Genomic DNA, 20,722 nt, shown 5'->3' on the forward strand with positions numbered 1-20,722 from the left:
AACTTATTCAAAAAACGACCACAAAAACACTAGTCTAAGGCTGAGGTTACACCTTTCGTATCATCTTCGTATTGTTTTCTTATACGTATCGCCGCGACGTCATGCGCCTCGAGTCACACTTTCGTTTTTTTTTCGTTTTTGTCAGCCAAGCACACTGATGTAGTACACTGCCAAAGCAGTAGGTGGCAAACATGAAGGCAATTTCAACCAATCAGAACGAATGTGCCAATACACTTCCTGGTGGAAGCTCCAGCAAAAGAAAATGTCAATAAGGCAGGCGCCTATGCCGCGCCACCATCTTGCTTTACTCAATGCAGCAATAATTTTTCAGCAAAGCCTAATAAAAGTGCAATAAACAAAACGGATACATTCACTGTGTGTTCTGCCTGTCATTTGTTGATGAAACAAAACTAACATCAACACAAGTGACCACCAAGAGCGGATAGTTTAGGCTAAAAAACGATCGGTAGCATTGTAGCATTGTTAGCTGCATGCTAACGTCAATGGAGTATGCCATTATAACAATATAGCATTGTGGCTAGAAGCTAACGTTAGCTCACGCTACTTAGCCAGCATCAAAACTGATGATATCGTGAGCTATCAGTAGTTAGATAACATTAGAGACAACGCTGTGTGTATTAAACAAAGGTGAATAGATGACTGGGCCATTTTGTTTAATGCTTCTTAAGTTGAAAGAGGAACTCTGAGCTAACAGGGTCTGAATCCTGATAGCTCACGTTAGCCAGCTGCTCATGCAATCGGTAATGCTAGCAGAATGAATGGATGTAAACTTTATTTAACATATTGCATATGGGTACAATACAATACGGCTCAATACAAACAATTGTTAAGGGAATGCAGACTGTTGTAGCTTGGACTGGGGTCCTTATAACAATAACTTGACAACACATGGTAGCTGAAGCTATTTGGGACACGGAGCTCTGTCCCAAACACACACACTGTACACAGGAAGGGCACGCAGATGGTATCTACTGCGCATGGGCGTTTTCGCAACAACTGCTCCGTGCTGACTACACGCTGTTGTCGAAGCGTTTTTTTTGCGTATCTCCAAACGCAAACACAATTTTGCGTTTCAGCCGTATCCACAAAAAAACGCCAAAAAACGCATTTCTGTGTAGATAGGACATGAAACGTCGTCAAAAACGTATAAAAAAACGCCAGGAATACACTAGTCTAACCATAGCCTAACATGGGCCTCAGAAGGAGCTTCTATCCCCAGGCCATCAGGATGCTCAATGACTCCATGTAACAACCCATCATCTACACTCACTGCACACACATCCACATGCACACACTCACTTTAAACAAACACTCACCATATTAACACTCACTTTAGACACTACATTATATGTATCTATTTATTAAAGAGATTTGCACTATATTCATACCTCATTTGCATTTGCACCTTACCTTAACGTTTTTTATCTCATTGTCTGCATTTGTACCTCATTGTTTACTCATTTTTACTCATTGTACTTAGATTGTACTTAGGTTGTACTTTAGATTGTATATTGTATATTCCTCTTTTACTTACTTGTTTTACTGTATGAAGCACATTCTCAGGGGCTCATCCAGAACCAAGCATTTCACTGTAAAGTACCTTATGTGTGACAAATAATAAACACTTGAACTTGAACTCACCCATTCACACACACATTCACACATTCAGACACACATTCAGACACACATTCAGACACACACACACACACACACACACACACACACACACACACACACACACACACACACACACACACACACACACACACACACACGTAATGCATTTCCCAGAGTGGTCAGACCACTGAAGGGTTATAAATAAAGCAGGACTGTGATGAGCTGACCCACCTCACAGCCAGCAACATGCATGCTCTGAACCCCCCCCCCCCCCGCTACACAACACCCCCCCGCTACACAACACCCCCCCTGCTACACAACACCCCCCTCTGCTACACAACACCCCCCCCGCTACACAACACCCCCCCTGCTACACAACACCCCCCTCTGCTACACAACACCCCCCCTGCTACACAACACCCCCCTCTGCTACACAACACCCCCTCTGCTACACAACACCCCCCCCGCTACACAACACCCCCCCTGCTACACAACACCCCCCTCTGCTACACAACACCCCCCCTGCTACACAACACCCCCTCTGCTACACATCACCCCCCCTCTGCTACACAACACCCCCCCCTCTGCTACACAACACCCCCCCTGCTACACAACACCCCCTCTGCTACACATCACCCCCCTCTGCTACACAACACCCCCCCTGCTACACAACACCCCCCCTGCTACACAACACCCCCCCTGCTACACAACACCCCCCCTGCTACACATCACCCCCCCTCTGCTACACAACACCCCCCTGCTACACAACACCCCCCCTGCTACACATCACCCCCCCTCTGCTACACAACACCCCTTCTGCTACACAACACCCCCCCCCGCTACACAACACCCCCCCTGCTACACAACACCCCCCCTGCTACACATCACCCCCCCTCTGCTACACAACACCCCCCCTGCTACACAACACCCCCCCTGCTACACATCACCCCCCTGCTACACAACACCCCTTCTGCTACACAACACCCCCCCCGCTACACAACACCCCTTCTGCTACACAACACTCCTTCTGCTACACAACACCCCTTCTGCTACACAACACCCCCTCTGCTACACAACACCCCCCCTGCTACACAACACCCCCCCTGCTACACAACACCCCCCCCTGCTACACAACACCCCTTCTGCTACACAACACTCCTTCTGCTACACAACACCCCTTCTGCTACACAACACCCCCCCTGCTACACAACACCCCCCCTGCTACACAACACCCCCCCCTGCTACACAACACCCCCCCCCTGCTACACAACACCCCCCCTGCTACACAACACCCCCCTCTGCTACACAACACCCCCTCTGCTACACAACACCCCCCCCTGCTACACAACACCCCCCCTGCTACACAACACCCCCCCGCTACACAACACCCCCCCCGCTACACAACACCCCCCCTGCTACACAACACCCCCCCTGCTACACAACACCCCCCTCTGCTACACAACACCCCCCCTGCTACACAACACCCCCCCCGCTACACAACACCCCCCCCGCTACACAACACCCCCCCTGCTACACAACACCCCCCCCTGCTACACAACACCCCCCCTGCTACACAACACCCCCCCCTGCTACACAACACCCCCCCTGCTACACAACACCCCCCCCGCTACACAACACCCCCCCTGCTACACAACACCCCCTCTGCTACACATCACCCCCCCTCTGCTACACAACACCCCCCCTGCTACACAACACCCCCCCTGCTACACAACACCCCCCCTGCTACACAACACCCCCCCCGCTACACAACACCCCCCCGCTACACAACACCCCCCCTGCTACACAACACCCCCCCTGCTACACAACACCCCCCCTGCTACACAACACTCCTTCTGCTACACAACACCCCTTCTGCTACACAACACCCCCCTGCTACACAACACCCCCCCTGCTACACAACACCCCCTCTGCTACACAACACCCCCTCTGCTACACAACACCCCCCCTGCTACACAACACCCCCCCTGCTACACAACACCCCCTCTGCTACACAACACCCCCCTCTGCTACACAACACCCCCTCTGCTACACAACACCCCCCCTGCTACACAACACCCCCCCTGCTACACAACACCCCCCCTGCTACACAACACCCCCTCTGCTACACAACACCCCCCCTGCTACACAACACCCCCCCTGCTACACAACACCCCCTCTGCTACACAACACCCCCTCTGCTACACAACACCCCCCCTGCTACACAACACCCCCCTCTGCTACACAACACCCCCCCCTGCTACACATCACCCCCCCTGCTACACATCACCCCCCCGCTACACAACACCCCCTCTGCTACACAACACCCCCCTCTGCTACACAACACCCCCCCCTGCTACACAACACCCCCCTGCTACACAACACCCCCCTCTGCTACACAACACCCCCCCTGCTACACAACACCCCCTCTGCTACACAACACCCCCCCTCTGCTACACAACACCCCCCCCGCTACACAACACCCCCCCCGCTACACAACACCCCCCTGCTACACAACACCCCCCCTCTGCTACACAACACCCCCCCGCTACACAACACCCCCCCCCGCTACACAACACCCCCCCTGCTACACAACACCCCCCTCTGCTACACAACACCCCCCCTGCTACACAACACCCCCCCTGCTACACAACACCCCCCCTCTGCTACACAACACCCCCCCTGCTACACAACACCCCCCCGCTACACAACACCCCCTCTGCTACACAACACCCCCCCCGCTACACAACACCCCCCCTGCTACACAACACCCCCCTGCTACACAACACCCCCCTGCTACACAACACCCCCCCCTGCTACACAACACCCCCCCTACACAACACCCCCCCCTGCTACACAACACCCCCTCTGCTACACATCACCCCCTCTGCTACACAACACCCCCCCGCTACACAACACCCCCCCTGCTACACAACACCCCCTCTGCTACACAACACCCCCTCTGCTACACAACACCCCCCCCCTGCTACACAACACCCCCCCTGCTACACAACACCCCCCCCTGCTACACAACACCCCCCCTGCTACACAACACCCCCCCCTGCTACACAACACCCCCCCTGCTACACAACACCCCCCCCTGCTACACAACACCCCCCCCTGCTACACAACACCCCCCCCTGCTACACAACACCCCCCCGCTACACAACACCCCCCTCTGCTACACATCACCCCCCCCGCTACACAACACCCCCCCTGCTACACAACACCCCCCCTGCTACACAACACCCCCCCTCTGCTACACAACACCCCCCCCGCTACACAACACCCCCCCTGCTACACAACACCCCCCCCTGCTACACAACACCCCCCCCGCTACACAACACCCCCCCCGCTACACAACACCCCCCCTGCTACACAACACCCCCCCTGCTACACAACACCCCCCCTGCTACACAACACCCCCCCTGCTACACAACACCCCCCCTGCTACACAACACCCCCCCTGCTACACAACACCCCCCCCGCTACACAACACCCCCCCCCGCTACACAACACCCCCCCCGCTACACAACACCCCCTCTGCTACACAACACCCCCCTCTGCTACACAACACCCCCCCCGCTACACAACACCCCCCCTGCTACACAACACCCCCCCCGCTACACAACACCCCCCCTGCTACACAACACCCCCCCTCTGCTACACAACACCCCCTCTGCTACACAACACCCCCCCTGCTACACAACACCCCCCCTCTGCTACACAACACCCCCCCTGCTACACAACACCCCCCCCCGCTACACAACACCCCCCCTGCTACACAACACCCCCCCTCTGCTACACAACACCCCCTCTGCTACACAACACCCCCTCTGCTACACAACACCCCCCCTGCTACACAACACCCCCCCCCTGCTACACAACACCCCCTCTGCTACACAACACCCCCCCGCTACACAACACCCCCCCGCTACACAACACCCCCTCTGCTACACAACACCCCCCCGCTACACAACACCCCCCCCGCTACACAACACCCCCCCTGCTACACAACACCCCCCCTCTGCTACACAACACCCCCCCTGCTACACAACACCCCCCCCGCTACACAACACCCCCCCTGCTACACAACACCCCCCCTCTGCTACACAACACCCCCTCTGCTACACAACACCCCCTCTGCTACACAACACCCCCCCTGCTACACAACACCCCCCCCTGCTACACAACACCCCCTCTGCTACACAACACCCCCCCCGCTACACAACACCCCCCCTGCTACACAACACCCCCTCTGCTACACAACACCCCCTCTGCTACACAACACCCCCCCTGCTACACAACACCCCCTCTGCTACACAACACCCCCCCCTGCTACACAACACCCCCCCTGCTACACAACACACCCTCTGCTACACAACACCCCCTCTGCTACACAACACCCCCCCTGCTACACAACACCCCCCCTGCTACACAACACCCCCCCTGCTACACAACACCCCCCCGCTACACAACACCCCCCCTGCTACACAACACCCCCCCCTGCTACACAACACCCCCTCTGCTACACAACACCCCCCTCTGCTACACAACACCCCCCTCTGCTACACAACACCCCCCCTGCTACACATCACCCCCCTCTGCTACACAACACCCCCCCCTGCTACACATCACCCCCTCTGCTACACAACACCCCCCCTGCTACACAACACCCCCCCTGCTACACAACACCCCCCCTGCTACACAACACCCCCCCTGCTACACAACACCCCCCCTGCTACACAACACCCCCCCTGCTACACAACACCCCCCCTGCTACACAACACCCCCCCCTGCTACACAACACCCCCTCTGCTACACAACACCCCCCCCGCTACACAACACCCCCTCTGCTACACAACACCCCCCCTGCTACACAACACCCCCCTCTGCTACACAACACCCCCCCTGCTACACAACACCCCCCCTGCTACACATCACCCCCCTCTGCTACACAACACCCCCCCCGCTACACAACACCCCCCCCGCTACACAACACCCCCCTGCTACACAACACCCCCCCTGCTACACAACACCCCCCCTGCTACACAACACCCCCCCTGCTACACAACACCCCCCCCCTGCTACACAACACCCCCTCTGCTACACAACACCCCCTTCTGCTACACAACACCCCCCCGCTACACAACACCCCTTCTGCTACACAACACTCCTTCTGCTACACAACACCCCCCCTGCTACACAACACCCCCCCTGCTACACAACACCCCCCCCTGCTACACAACACCCCCCCCTGCTACACAACACCCCCCCCTGCTACACAACACCCCCCCGCTACACAACACCCCCCCCTGCTACACAACACCCCCCCTGCTACACAACACCCCCCCTGCTACACAACACCCCCCCCGCTACACAACACCCCCCCCGCTACACAACACCCCCCCCGCTACACAACACCCCCCGCTACACAACACCCCCCCTGCTACACAACACCCCCCCTGCTACACAACACCCCCCCTGCTACACAACACCCCCCCCGCTACACAACACCCCCCCGCTACACAACACCCCCCCTGCTACACAACACCCCCCTGCTACACAACACCCCCCCTGCTACACAACACCCCCCCTGCTACACAACACCCCCCCTGCTACACAACACCCCCCCCGCTACACAACACCCCCCCTGCTACACAACACCCCCTCTGCTACACAACACCCCCTCTGCTACACAACACCCCCTCTGCTACACAACACCCCCCCTGCTACACAACACCCCCCCTGCTACACAACACCCCCTCTGCTACACAACACCCCCCCTGCTACACAACACCCCCCCTGCTACACAACACCCCCCCCGCTACACAACACCCCCCCTGCTACACAACACCCCCTCTGCTACACAACACCCCCTCTGCTACACAACACCCCCTCTGCTACACAACACCCCCTCTGCTACACAACACCCCCCCTGCTACACAACACCCCCCCTGCTACACAACACCCCCTCTGCTACACAACACCCCCCCTGCTACACAACACCCCCTCTGCTACACAACACCCCCTCTGCTACACAACACCCCCTCTGCTACACAACACCCCCCTGCACACTTTCCCCAGTCCACACTGTCTGCTGTTCTCTATGGCTCTGCCTCTGATCAGGATTAGCTTGTTAGCTTACGCCTTACGCTAACGTAACGTTCATTTCGGGCGATGTGGGCATAAAGGAATGGCGACGATGCAAAGCATGTTAGATGCATTTGACCCATTGTGAGGAAAAAAAACACCACAGACTTATTTCGGCTCGCAAAACAGGCGCACTGCTGTGTAGCGCTGCTCTGCTTAATGCCAGCAGAAGCACGGACTGGGCGGATATGACTCGTCGAGTTGCCACAGGATTTTCAAAATAAGAGTATCGATATGAACCGAACGTTGCTAGCTGACGGAGCCATAGATATTATAGCTGGAGCTGCGCTTGGGGCGTAAATTAGACCCGCACAGGATTTTTAAAATAAGAGTATCGATATGAACCGAACGTTGCTAGCTGACGGAGCCATAGATATTATAGCTGGAGCTGCGCTTGGGGCGTAAATTAGACCCGCACAGGATTTTTAAAATAAGAGTATCGATATGAACTATTTTGTTACCGGCCAGGTGGCGGGCAGACCTCTCATTGTTACTCGCCAAACCTTAAATCTGCCCGCCATTGGGTACTTATTTTGTTCCCTGCCCTCACCCCCCCCCACCCCCTTGACCACCTCCATCTCCTTACCGCACCCGATAACCTTTGTTTTATCAAGCCAACCTTCCACGGCCCACCTTCTTTGAGCGGGTTCAAGTCCCTAACACCCTCCCCCCTCGTCCTGTGGCCTGGCAAGGTGTGACGGGGCTGGGGGGGGGGGGGGGGGGGGAACACACACGGGCCCTTCTGTTCACACCTTGAGAACAGATGTTCTGGGAGGGATGGCAGGGAGCCAAACAGAAGGGGTGAGAGGAGAAGAATGAAGGAGAAGAAAGAGAGAGGAGGAGAACAGAGAGTGCGGGTTCGAAGAGCAAACACTGGAAGACAAATAAAGACTGAAAGCAAAACAGACAGAATCTGACAAATGATAGAGAGACGGAGGAATGCGACTGGTTTCAAGGATCCAGACGTTACGCTGCGTCTCAATGACGTTCAGTCAACACTGGAGAACATTACACTGTACACTACCCTAACCACTGGAGAACATTACACTGTACACTACCCTAACCACTGGAGAACATTACACTGTACACTACCCTAACCACTGGAGAACAGAACACTACACTAACCACTGGAGAACAGTACACTGACTAACCACTGGAGAACAGAACACTACCCTAACCACTGGAGAACAGTACACTACACTAACCACTGGAGAACAGAACACTACCCTAACCACTGGAGAACAGAACACTACCCTAACCACTGGAGAACATTACACTGTACACTACCCTAACCACTGGAGAACAGAACACTAACCACTGGAGAACAGAACACTACCCTAACCACTGGAGAACAGTACACTACTCTAACCACTGGAGAACAGAACACTACTCTAACCACTGGAGAACAGAACACTACCCTAACCACTGGAGAACAGTACACTACCCTAACCACTGGAGAACAGAACACTACCCTAACCACTGGAGAACAGTACACTACACTAACCACTGGAGAACAGAACACTACCCTAACCACTGGAGAACAGAACACTACCCTAACCACTGGAGAACAGAACACTACCCTAACCACTGGAGAACAGAACACTACCCTAACCACTGGAGAACAGAACACTACCCTAACCACTGGAGAACAGAACACTACCCTAACCACTGGAGAACAGAACACTACACTAACCACTGGAGAACAGAACACTACCCTAACCACTGGAGAACAGAACACTACTCTAACCACTGGAGAACAGAACACTACCCTAACCACTGGAGAACAGAACACTACTCTAACCACTGGAGAACAGAACACTACCCTAACCACTGGAGAACAGAACACTACCCTAACCACTGGAGAACAGAACACTACCCTAACCACTGGAGAACAGAACACTGACTAACCACTGGAGAACATTACACTGACTAACCACTGGAGAACAGAACACTACCCTAACCACTGGAGAACAGAACACTACCCTAACCACTGGAGAACAGAACACTACCCTAACCACTGGAGAACAGAACACTACCCTAACCACTGGAGAACAGTACACTACCCTAACCACTGGAGAACAGAACACTACCCTAACCACTGGAGAACAGAACACTACCCTAACCACTGGAGAACAGAACACTACCCTAACCACTGGAGAACAGAACACTACCCTAACCACTGGAGAACAGAACACTACCCTAACCACTGGAGAACAGAACACTACCCTAACCACTGGAGAACAGTACACTACACTAACCACTGGAGAACAGAACACTACCCTAACCACTGGAGAACAGAACACTACCCTAACCACTGGAGAACAGTACACTACCCTAACCACTGGAGAACAGAACACTACCCTAACCACTGGAGAACAGAACACTACCCTAACCACTGGAGAACAGAACACTACCCTAACCACTGGAGAACAGTACACTACCCTAACCACTGGAGAACAGAACACTACCCTAACCACTGGAGAACAGTACACTACCCTAACCACTGGAGAACAGAACACTACCCTAACCACTGGAGAACAGTACACTACCCTAACCACTGGAGAACAGAACACTACCCTAACCACTGGAGAACAGTACACTACCCTAACCACTGGAGAACAGTACACTACCCTAACCACTGGAGAACAGAACACTACCCTAACCACTGGAGAACAGAACACTACACTAACCACTGGAGAACAGAACACTACCCTAACCACTGGAGAACAGAACACTACCCTAACCACTGGAGAACAGAACAATACCCTAACCACTGGAGAACATTACACTGACTAACCACTGGAGAACAGAACACTACCCTAACCACTGGAGAACAGAACACTACCCTAACCACTGGAGAACAGAACAATACCCTAACCACTGGAGAACAGAACACTACACTAACCACTGGAGAACAGAACACTACCCTAACCACTGGAGAACAGAACACTACCCTAACCACTGGAGAACAGAACACTACCCTAACCACTGGAGAACAGAACACTACCCTAACCACTGGAGAACAGAACACTACACTAACCACTGGAGAACAGTACACTACCCTAACCACTGGAGAACAGAACACTACCCTAACCACTAGAGAACAGAACACTACCCTAACCACTGGAGAACAGAACACTACCCTAACCACTGGAGAACAGAACACTACCCTAACCACTGGAGAACAGAACACTACCCTAACCACTGGAGAACAGAACACTACACTAACCACTGGAGAACAGAACACTACCCTAACCACTGGAGAACAGTACACTACCCTAACCACTGGAGAACAGAACACTACCCTAACCACTGGAGAACAGAACACTACCCTAACCACTGGAGAACAGAACACTACACTAACCACTGGAGAACAGAACACTACCCTAACCACTGGAGAACAGAACACTACCCTAACCACTGGAGAACAGAACACTACACTAACCACTGGAGAACAGAACACTACCCTAACCACTGGAGAACAGTACACTACCCTAACCACTGGAGAACAGAACACTACCCTAACCACTGGAGAACAGTACACTGACTAACCACTGGAGAACAGAACACTACACTAACCACTGGAGAACAGAACACTACCCTAACCACTGGAGAACAGTACACTACCCTAACCACTGGAGAACAGAACACTACCCTAACCACTGGAGAACAGTACACTACACTAACCACTGGAGAACAGAACACTACCCTAACCACTGGAGAACAGTACACTACCCTAACCACTGGAGAACAGTACACTACCCTAACTACTGGAGAACAGAACACTACCCTAACCACTGGAGAACAGAACACTACCCTAACCACTGGAGAACAGAACACTACCCTAACCACTGGAGAACAGAACACTACCCTAACCACTGGAGAACAGAACACTACACTAACCACTGGAGAACAGAACACTACCCTAACCACTGGAGAACAGAACACTACCCTAACCACTGGAGAACAGAACACTACACTAACCACTGGAGAACAGTACACTGACTAACCACTGGAGAACAGTACACTACCCTAACCACTGGAGAACAGAACACTACCCTAACCACTGGAGAACAGTACACTACCCTAACCACTGGAGAACAGAACACTACCCTAACCACTGGAGAACAGAACACTACCCTAACCACTGGAGAACAGAACACTACCCTAACCACTGGAGAACAGAACACTGACTAACCACTGGAGAACAGAACACTACCCTAACCACTGGAGAACAGAACACTACCCTAACCACTGGAGAACAGAACACTACCCTAACCACTGGAGAACAGAACACTACCCTAACCACTGGAGAACAGAACACTACACTAACCACTGGAGAACAGTACACTACCCTAACCACTGGAGAACAGAACACTACCCTAACCACTGGAGAACAGAACACTACCCTAACCACTGGAGAACAGAACACTAACCACTGGAGAACAGTACACTACCCTAACCACTGGAGAACAGAACACTACCCTAACCACTGGAGAACAGAACACTACCCTAACCACTGGAGAACAGAACACTAACCTAACCACTGGAGAACAGAACACTACCCTAACCACTGGAGAACAGAACACTACCCTAACCACTGGAGAACAGTACACTACCCTAACCACTGGAGAACAGAACACTACCCTAACCACTGGAGAACAGAACACTACCCTAACCACTGGAGAACAGTACACTACCCTAACCACTGGAGAACAGAACACTACCCTAACCACTGGAGAACAGAACACTACCCTAACCACTGGAGAACAGAACACTACCCTAACCACTGGAGAACAGAACACTACCCTAACCACTGGAGAACAGAACACTACCCTAACCACTGGAGAACAGAACACTACCCTAACCACTGGAGAACAGTACACTACCCTAACCACTGGAGAACAGAACACTACCCTAACCACTGGAGAACAGAACACTACCCTAACCACTGGAGAACAGAACACTACACTAACCACTGGAGAACAGAACACTACACTAACCACTGGAGAACAGAACACTACCCTAACCACTGGAGAACAGAACACTAACCACTGGAGAACAGAACACTACCCTAACCACTGGAGAACAGTACACTACCCTAACCACTGGAGAACAGAACACTACACTAACCACTGGAGAACAGAACACTACACTAACCACTGGAGAACAGAACACTACACTAACCACTGGAGAACAGTACACTACCCTAACCACTGGAGAACAGAACACTACACTAACCACTGGAGAACAGTACACTAACCACTGGAGAACAGAACACTACCCTAACCACTGGAGAACAGAACACTACCCTAACCACTGGAGAACAGAACACTACCCTAACCACTGGAGAACAGAACACTACCCTAACCACTGGAGAACAGAACACTACCCTAACCACTGGAGAACAGTACACTACCCTAACCACTGGAGAACAGAACACTACCCTAACCACTGGAGAACAGAACACTACCCTAACCACTGGAGAACAGAACACTACCCTAACCACTGGAGAACAGAACACTACCCTAACCACTGGAGAACAGAACACTACCCTAACCACTGGAGAACAGAACACTACCCTAACCACTGGAGAACAGTACACTACCCTAACCACTGGAGAACAGAACACTACCCTAACCACTGGAGAACAGAACACTACCCTAACCACTGGAGAACAGAACACTACCCTAACCACTGGAGAACAGTACACTACCCTAACCACTGGAGAACAGTACACTACCCTAACCACTGGAGAACAGTACACTACCCTAACCACTGGAGAACAGAACACTACCCTAACCACTGGAGAACAGAACACTACCCTAACCACTGGAGAACAGTACACTACCCTAACCACTGGAGAACAGAACACTACCCTAACCACTGGAGAACAGTACACTACCCTAACCACTGGAGAACAGAACACTACACTAACCACTGGAGAACAGAACACTACCCTAACCACTGGAGAACAGAACACTACACTAACCACTGGAGAACAGTACACTACCCTAACCACTGGAGAACAGAACACTACACTAACCACTGGAGAACAGAACACTACCCTAACCACTGGAGAACAGAACACTACACTAACCACTGGAGAACAGAACACTACACTAACCACTGGAGAACAGAACACTACCCTAACCACTGGAGAACAGAACACTACCCTAACCACTGGAGAACAGTACACTACCCTAACCACTGGAGAACAGAACACTACCCTAACCACTGGAGAACAGAACACTACCCTAACCACTGGAGAACAGAACACTACCCTAACCACTGGAGAACAGAACACTACCCTAACCACTGGAGAACAGAACACTACCCTAACCACTGGAGAACAGAACACTACCCTAACCACTGGAGAACAGTACACTACCCTAACCACTGGAGAACAGAACACTACCCTAACCACTGGAGAACAGAACACTAACCACTGGAGAACAGAACACTACCCTAACCACTGGAGAACAGTACACTACCCTAACCACTGGAGAACAGAACACTACCCTAACCACTGGAGAACAGAACACTACCCTAACCACTGGAGAACAGAACACTACCCTAACCACTGGAGAACAGTACACTACCCTAACCACTGGAGAACAGAACACTACCCTAACCACTGGAGAACAGTACACTACCCTAACCACTGGAGAACAGAACACTACCCTAACCACTGGAGAACAGTACACTACCCTAACCACTGGAGAACAGAACACTACACTAACCACTGGAGAACAGAACACTACCCTAACCACTGGAGAACAGAACACTACCCTAACCACTGGAGAACAGTACACTGACTAACCACTGGAGAACAGTACACTACCCTAACCACTGGAGAACAGAACACTACCCTAACCACTGGAGAACAGTACACTGACTAACCACTGGAGAACAGAACACTACCCTAACCACTGGAGAACAGTACACTACACTAACCACTGGAGAACAGAACACTACACTAACCACTGGAGAACAGAACACTACCCTAACCACTGGAGAACAGAACACTACCCTAACCACTGGAGAACAGTACACTACCCTAACCACTGGAGAACAGAACACTACCCTAACCACTGGAGAACAGAACACTACCCTAACCACTGGAGAACAGAACACTACCCTAACCACTGGAGAACAGAACACTACCCTAACCACTGGAGAACAGAACACTACCCTAACCACTGGAGAACAGAACACTACCCTAACCACTGGAGAACAGTACACTACCCTAACCACTGGAGAACAGAACACTACCCTAACCACTGGAGAACAGAACACTAACCACTGGAGAACAGAACACTACCCTAACCACTGGAGAACAGTACACTACCCTAACCACTGGAGAACAGAACACTACCCTAACCACTGGAGAACAGAACACTACCCTAACCACTGGAGAACAGAACACTACCCTAACCACTGGAGAACAGTACACTACCCTAACCACTGGAGAACAGAACACTACCCTAACCACTGGAGAACAGTACACTACCCTAACCACTGGAGAACAGAACACTACCCTAACCACTGGAGAACAGTACACTACCCTAACCACTGGAGAACAGTACACTACCCTAACCACTGGAGAACAGAACACTGACTAACCACTGGAGAACAGAACACTACCCTAACCACTGGAGAACAGTACACTACCCTAACCACTGGAGAACAGAACACTACCCTAACCACTGGAGAACAGAACACTACCCTAACCACTGGAGAACAGAACACTACCCTAACCACTGGAGAACAGAACACTACCCTAACCACTGGAGAACAGTACACTACCCTAACCACTGGAGAACAGAACACTACCCTAACCACTGGAGAACAGAACACTACCCTAACCACTGGAGAACAGAACACTACCCTAACCACTGGAGAACAGAACACTACCCTAACCACTGGAGAACAGAACACTACCCTAACCACTGGAGAACAGTACACTACCCTAACCACTGGAGAACAGAACACTACCCTAACCACTGGAGAACAGTACACTGACTAACCACTGGAGAACAGAACACTACCCTAACCACTGGAGAACAGTACACTACCCTAACCACTGGAGAACAGAACACTACCCTAACCACTGGAGAACAGAACACTACCCTAACCACTGGAGAACAGAACACTGACTAACCACTGGAGAACAGAACACTACCCTAACCACTGGAGAACAGAACACTACCCTAACCACTGGAGAACAGAACACTACCCTAACCACTGGAGAACAGAACACTACCCTAACCACTGGAGAACAGAACACTACCCTAACCACTGGAGAACAGAACACTGACTAACCACTGGAGAACAGTACACTACACTAACCACTGGAGAACAGTACACTACCCTAACCACTGGAGAACAGTACACTACCCTAACCACTGGAGAACAGAACACTACCCTAACCACTGGAGAACAGAACACTACCCTAACCACTGGAGAACAGAACACTACCCTAACCACTGGAGAACAGAACACTACCCTAACCACTGGAGAACAGAACACTGACCACTGGAGAACAGAACACTACCCTAACCACTGGAGAACAGAACACTACCCTAACCACTGGAGAACAGTACACTGACTAACCACTGGAGAACAGAACACTACCCTAACCACTGGAGAACAGAACACTACCCTAACCACTGGAGAACAGTACACTACCCTAACCACTGGAGAACAGAACACTACACTAACCACTGGAGAACAGTACACTACCCTAACCACTGGAGAACAGTACACTGACTAACCACTGGAGAACATTACACTAACTAACCACTGGAGAACATTACACTGACTAACCACTGGAGAACAGTAGAATACACTAACCACTCACTGAATACACTAACTAACCACACACTGAATACACTAACTAACCACTCACTGAATACACTAACTAACCACTCACTGAATACACTAACCACTCACTGAATACACTAACTAACCACTCACTGAATACACTAACTAACCACTCACTGAATACACTAACCACTCACTGAATACACTAACCACTCACTGAATACACTAACTAACCACTCACTGAATACACTAACTAACCACTCACTGAATACACTAACCACTCACTGAATACACTAACTAACCACTCACTAAATACACTAACTAACCACTCACTGAATACACTAACCATTCACTGAATACACTAACTAACCACTCACTGAATACACTAACTAACCACTCACTGAATACACTAACCACTCACTGAATACACTAACCACTCACTGAATACACTAACTAACCACTCACTGAATACACTAACCACTCACTGAATACACTAACCACTCACTGAATACACTAACCACTCACTGAATACACTAACTAACCACTCACTGAATACACTAACCACTCACTGAATACACTAACTAACCACTCACTGAATACACTAACTAACCACTCACTGAATACACTAACCACTCACTGAATACACTAACTAACCACTCACTGAATACACTAACTAACCACTCACTGAATACACTAACTAACCACTCACTGAATACACTAACCACTCACTGAATACACTAACTAACCACTCACTGAATACACTAACTAACCACTCACTGAATACACTAACTAACCACTCACTGAATACACTAACTAACCACTCACTGAATACACTAACTAACCACTCACTGAATACACTAACCACTCACTGAATACACTAACTAACCACTCACTGAATACACTAACTAACCACTCACTGAATACACTAACCACTCACTGAATACACTAACTAACCACTCACTGAATACACTAACTAACCACTCACTGAATACACTAACTAACCACACTAACCACTCACTGAATACACTAACTAACCACTCACTGAATACACTAACCACTCACTGAATACACTAACTAACCACTCACTGAATACACTAACTAACCACTCACTGAATACACTAACCACTCACTGAATACACTAACTAACCACTCACTGAATACACTAACTAACCACACTAACCACTCACTGAATACACTAACTAACCACTCACTGAATACACTAACCACTCACTGAATACACTAACCACTCACTGAAGTGGTGATGGCGAATCAACATTATGTTCTCCCTCTTCTGCCCTGAGGACGGTTCAGGTCTGTCAGTTATTATTACTCTAGACAGACAGACAGACAGACAGACAGACAGACAGACAGACAGACAGAGAGAGACAGACAGACAGACAGACAGACAGACAGACAGACAGACAGAGAGAGAGAGAGAGAGACAGACAGACAGACAGACAGACAGACAGACAGACAGACAGAGAGAGAGAGAGAGAGAGAGAGAGAGAGAGAGAGAGAGAGAGAGAGAGAGAGAGAGAGAGAGAGAGAGAGAGAGAGAGAGAGAGAGAGAGAGAGAGTACTTGAGTGAGCACAGCCTCGCTGTTGAAAAGGGAAGGCACAGGAAAACCTGGCTTCCTGCAGAGCAAAGGCTGTGCTGTCATTGCATCCTCAGTGAGCCTGAAACTGAGTGGCACTTACATTTACATTTTACATTTAGTCATTTAGCTGACGCTTTTATCCAAAGCGACTTACAAGTTCTGTACGACAAGCCATCAGGAAGGGCACAACTCTATCAGCTGAGCAACAATGTTCATCAAAGTGTTGAGTGCTACAGTGTAGGTTAGTTTATTAGGACAAGTGCATGACAGTACGGTTAGTTAGGGTTAGATTTTTTTTTTTTTTTTTTTTATTCAGATAATGGTTGAAGAAGTGCGTCTTCCTCACCAAATGTGAAAAATATAAATATATTAGAGAAACGCATTTAAAAAAAATTGAATTAATAACAAAAGGCTTTCTCGCACTACCAGATACAGAAAAACTACCAGTCCTAATAGGGGAGGACTCAACAAGCTGTGAGCTAGCAGCAGCATATGTTGCTGCCTGCCATAGACTGAGGGACAGTGAGTGACAGTCACCTGACATGTTTACGCCCTAATATTTGATGTTTTATTTTACAATGATATTTTGTATGTACTTATATCTGTTTGTAATCCATGTTTAATATTGCTTTGGCAACATGTAGAAGTACGTCATGCCAATAAAGCCATTTGAATTGAATTGAATTGAGAGAGAGAGATGTACATACATATTTATACCTGTATCACTGTACATATTAATACTACTGGTAAATACATCTGATTAGCACTATTACTCAGTAGTACTCATTTATATATTTTATATATATTACCTCTCTCACTCTGCAGTCTAATGTAATCTAATAATCCCGTACCTCTCTCACACTGTAATCTAATAATCCTGTACCTCTCTCACACTGTAATCTAATAATCCTGTACCTCTCTCACACTGTAATCTAATCTAATAATCCTGTACCTCTCTCACACTGTAATCTAATCTAATAATCCTGTACCTCTCTCACACTGTAATCTAATCTAATAATCCTGTACCTCTCTCACACTGTAATCTAATCTAATAATCCTGTACCTCTCTCACACTGTAATCTAATCTAATAATCCTGTACCTCTCTCACACTGTAATCTAATCTAATAATCCCGTACCTCTCTCACACTGTAATCTAATCTAATAATCCCGTACCTCTCTCACACTGTAATCTAATAATCCTGTACCTCTCTCACACTGTAATCTAATAATCCCGTACCTCTCTCACACTGTAATCTAATAATCCCGTACCTCTCTCACACTGTAATCTAATAATCCTGTACCTCTCTCACACTGTAATCTAATAATCCTGTACCTCTCTCACACTGTAATCTAATAATCCCGTACCTCTCTCACACTGTAATCTAATCTAATAATCCCGTACCTCTCTCACACTGTAATCTAATAATCCTGTACCTCTCTCACACTGTAATCTAATCTAATAATCCTGTACCTCTCTCACACTGTAATCTAATCTAATAATCCCGTACCTCTCTCACACTGTAATCTAATCTAATAATCCCGTACCTCTCTCACACTGTAATCTAATAATCCTGTACCTCTCTCACACTGTAATCTAATAATCCTGTACCTCTCTCACACTGTAATCTAATAATCCCGTACCTCTCTCTCACTGTAATCTAATAATCCCGTACCTCTCTCTCACTGTAATCTAATAATCCCGTACCTCTCTCTCACTGTAATCTAATAATCCCGTACCTCTCTCACACTGCGGGCCCCGTGAACCCGTACAGTACCTCTCTCACACTGCGGGCCCGTGAACCCGTACAGTACCTCTCTCACACTGCGGGCCCGTGAACCCGTACAGTACCTCTCTCACACTGCGGGCCCGTGAACCCGTACAGTACCTCTCTCACACTGCGGGCCCGTGAACCCGTACAGTACCTCTCTCACACTGCGGGGCCCGTGAACCCGTACAGTACCTCTCTCACACTGCGGGCCCGTGGAACCCGTACAGTACCTCTCTCACACTGCGGGCCCGTGAACCCGTACAGTACCTCTCTCACACTGCGGGCCCGTGAACCCGTACAGTACCTCTCTCACACTGCGGGCCCGTGAACCCGTACAGTACCTCTCTCACACTGCGGGCCCGTGAACCCGTACAGTACCTCTCTCACACTGCGGGCCCCGTGAACCCGTACAGTACCTCTCTCACACTGCGGGCCCGTGAACCCGTACAGTACCTCTCTCACACTGCGGGGCCCGTGAACCCGTACACACAGGCGCAGCGGTTGGGTCCGATGCAGCGTCCTCCAGAGAGACACTTGGTCTCACAGACGGCTGGAAGGAGGAGAAGAAGAGACAACAGGCTTCGTTAGTTCCAACAGACACACACACACACACACACACACACACACACACGACACACACACACACACACACACACACACACACACACACACACACACACTCTCTATTTCTATTTCTCTCTCTCTCTGATGGATGCGAGATTATTTCAGTTGGCACTTCA

The 20,722-nt window shown here is 50.2% G+C and overlaps 1 protein-coding gene across 1 annotated transcript in view; it reads right to left on the reverse strand.

The window, feature by feature from the left end:
* Positions 1-20,722, reverse strand: part of LOC311237265 (fibrillin-2-like) — a gene marked incomplete at its 5' end in the record, with an annotated part of 361,408 nt that overhangs the window by 311,402 nt on the left and 29,284 nt on the right. The window contains 2 exon segments of the mRNA XM_084325071.1: positions 20,436-20,451; positions 20,453-20,532. Of these exon segments, the coding sequence (XP_084181197.1) occupies positions 20,436-20,451; positions 20,453-20,532 (96 nt within the window).

The sequence above is a fragment of the Notolepis coatsorum genome (genome assembly GCF_963971535.1).
Source record: "Notolepis coatsorum genome assembly, chromosome: 11".
In the NCBI taxonomy this organism is placed as follows: Eukaryota; Metazoa; Chordata; class Actinopteri; order Aulopiformes; family Paralepididae; genus Notolepis; species Notolepis coatsorum.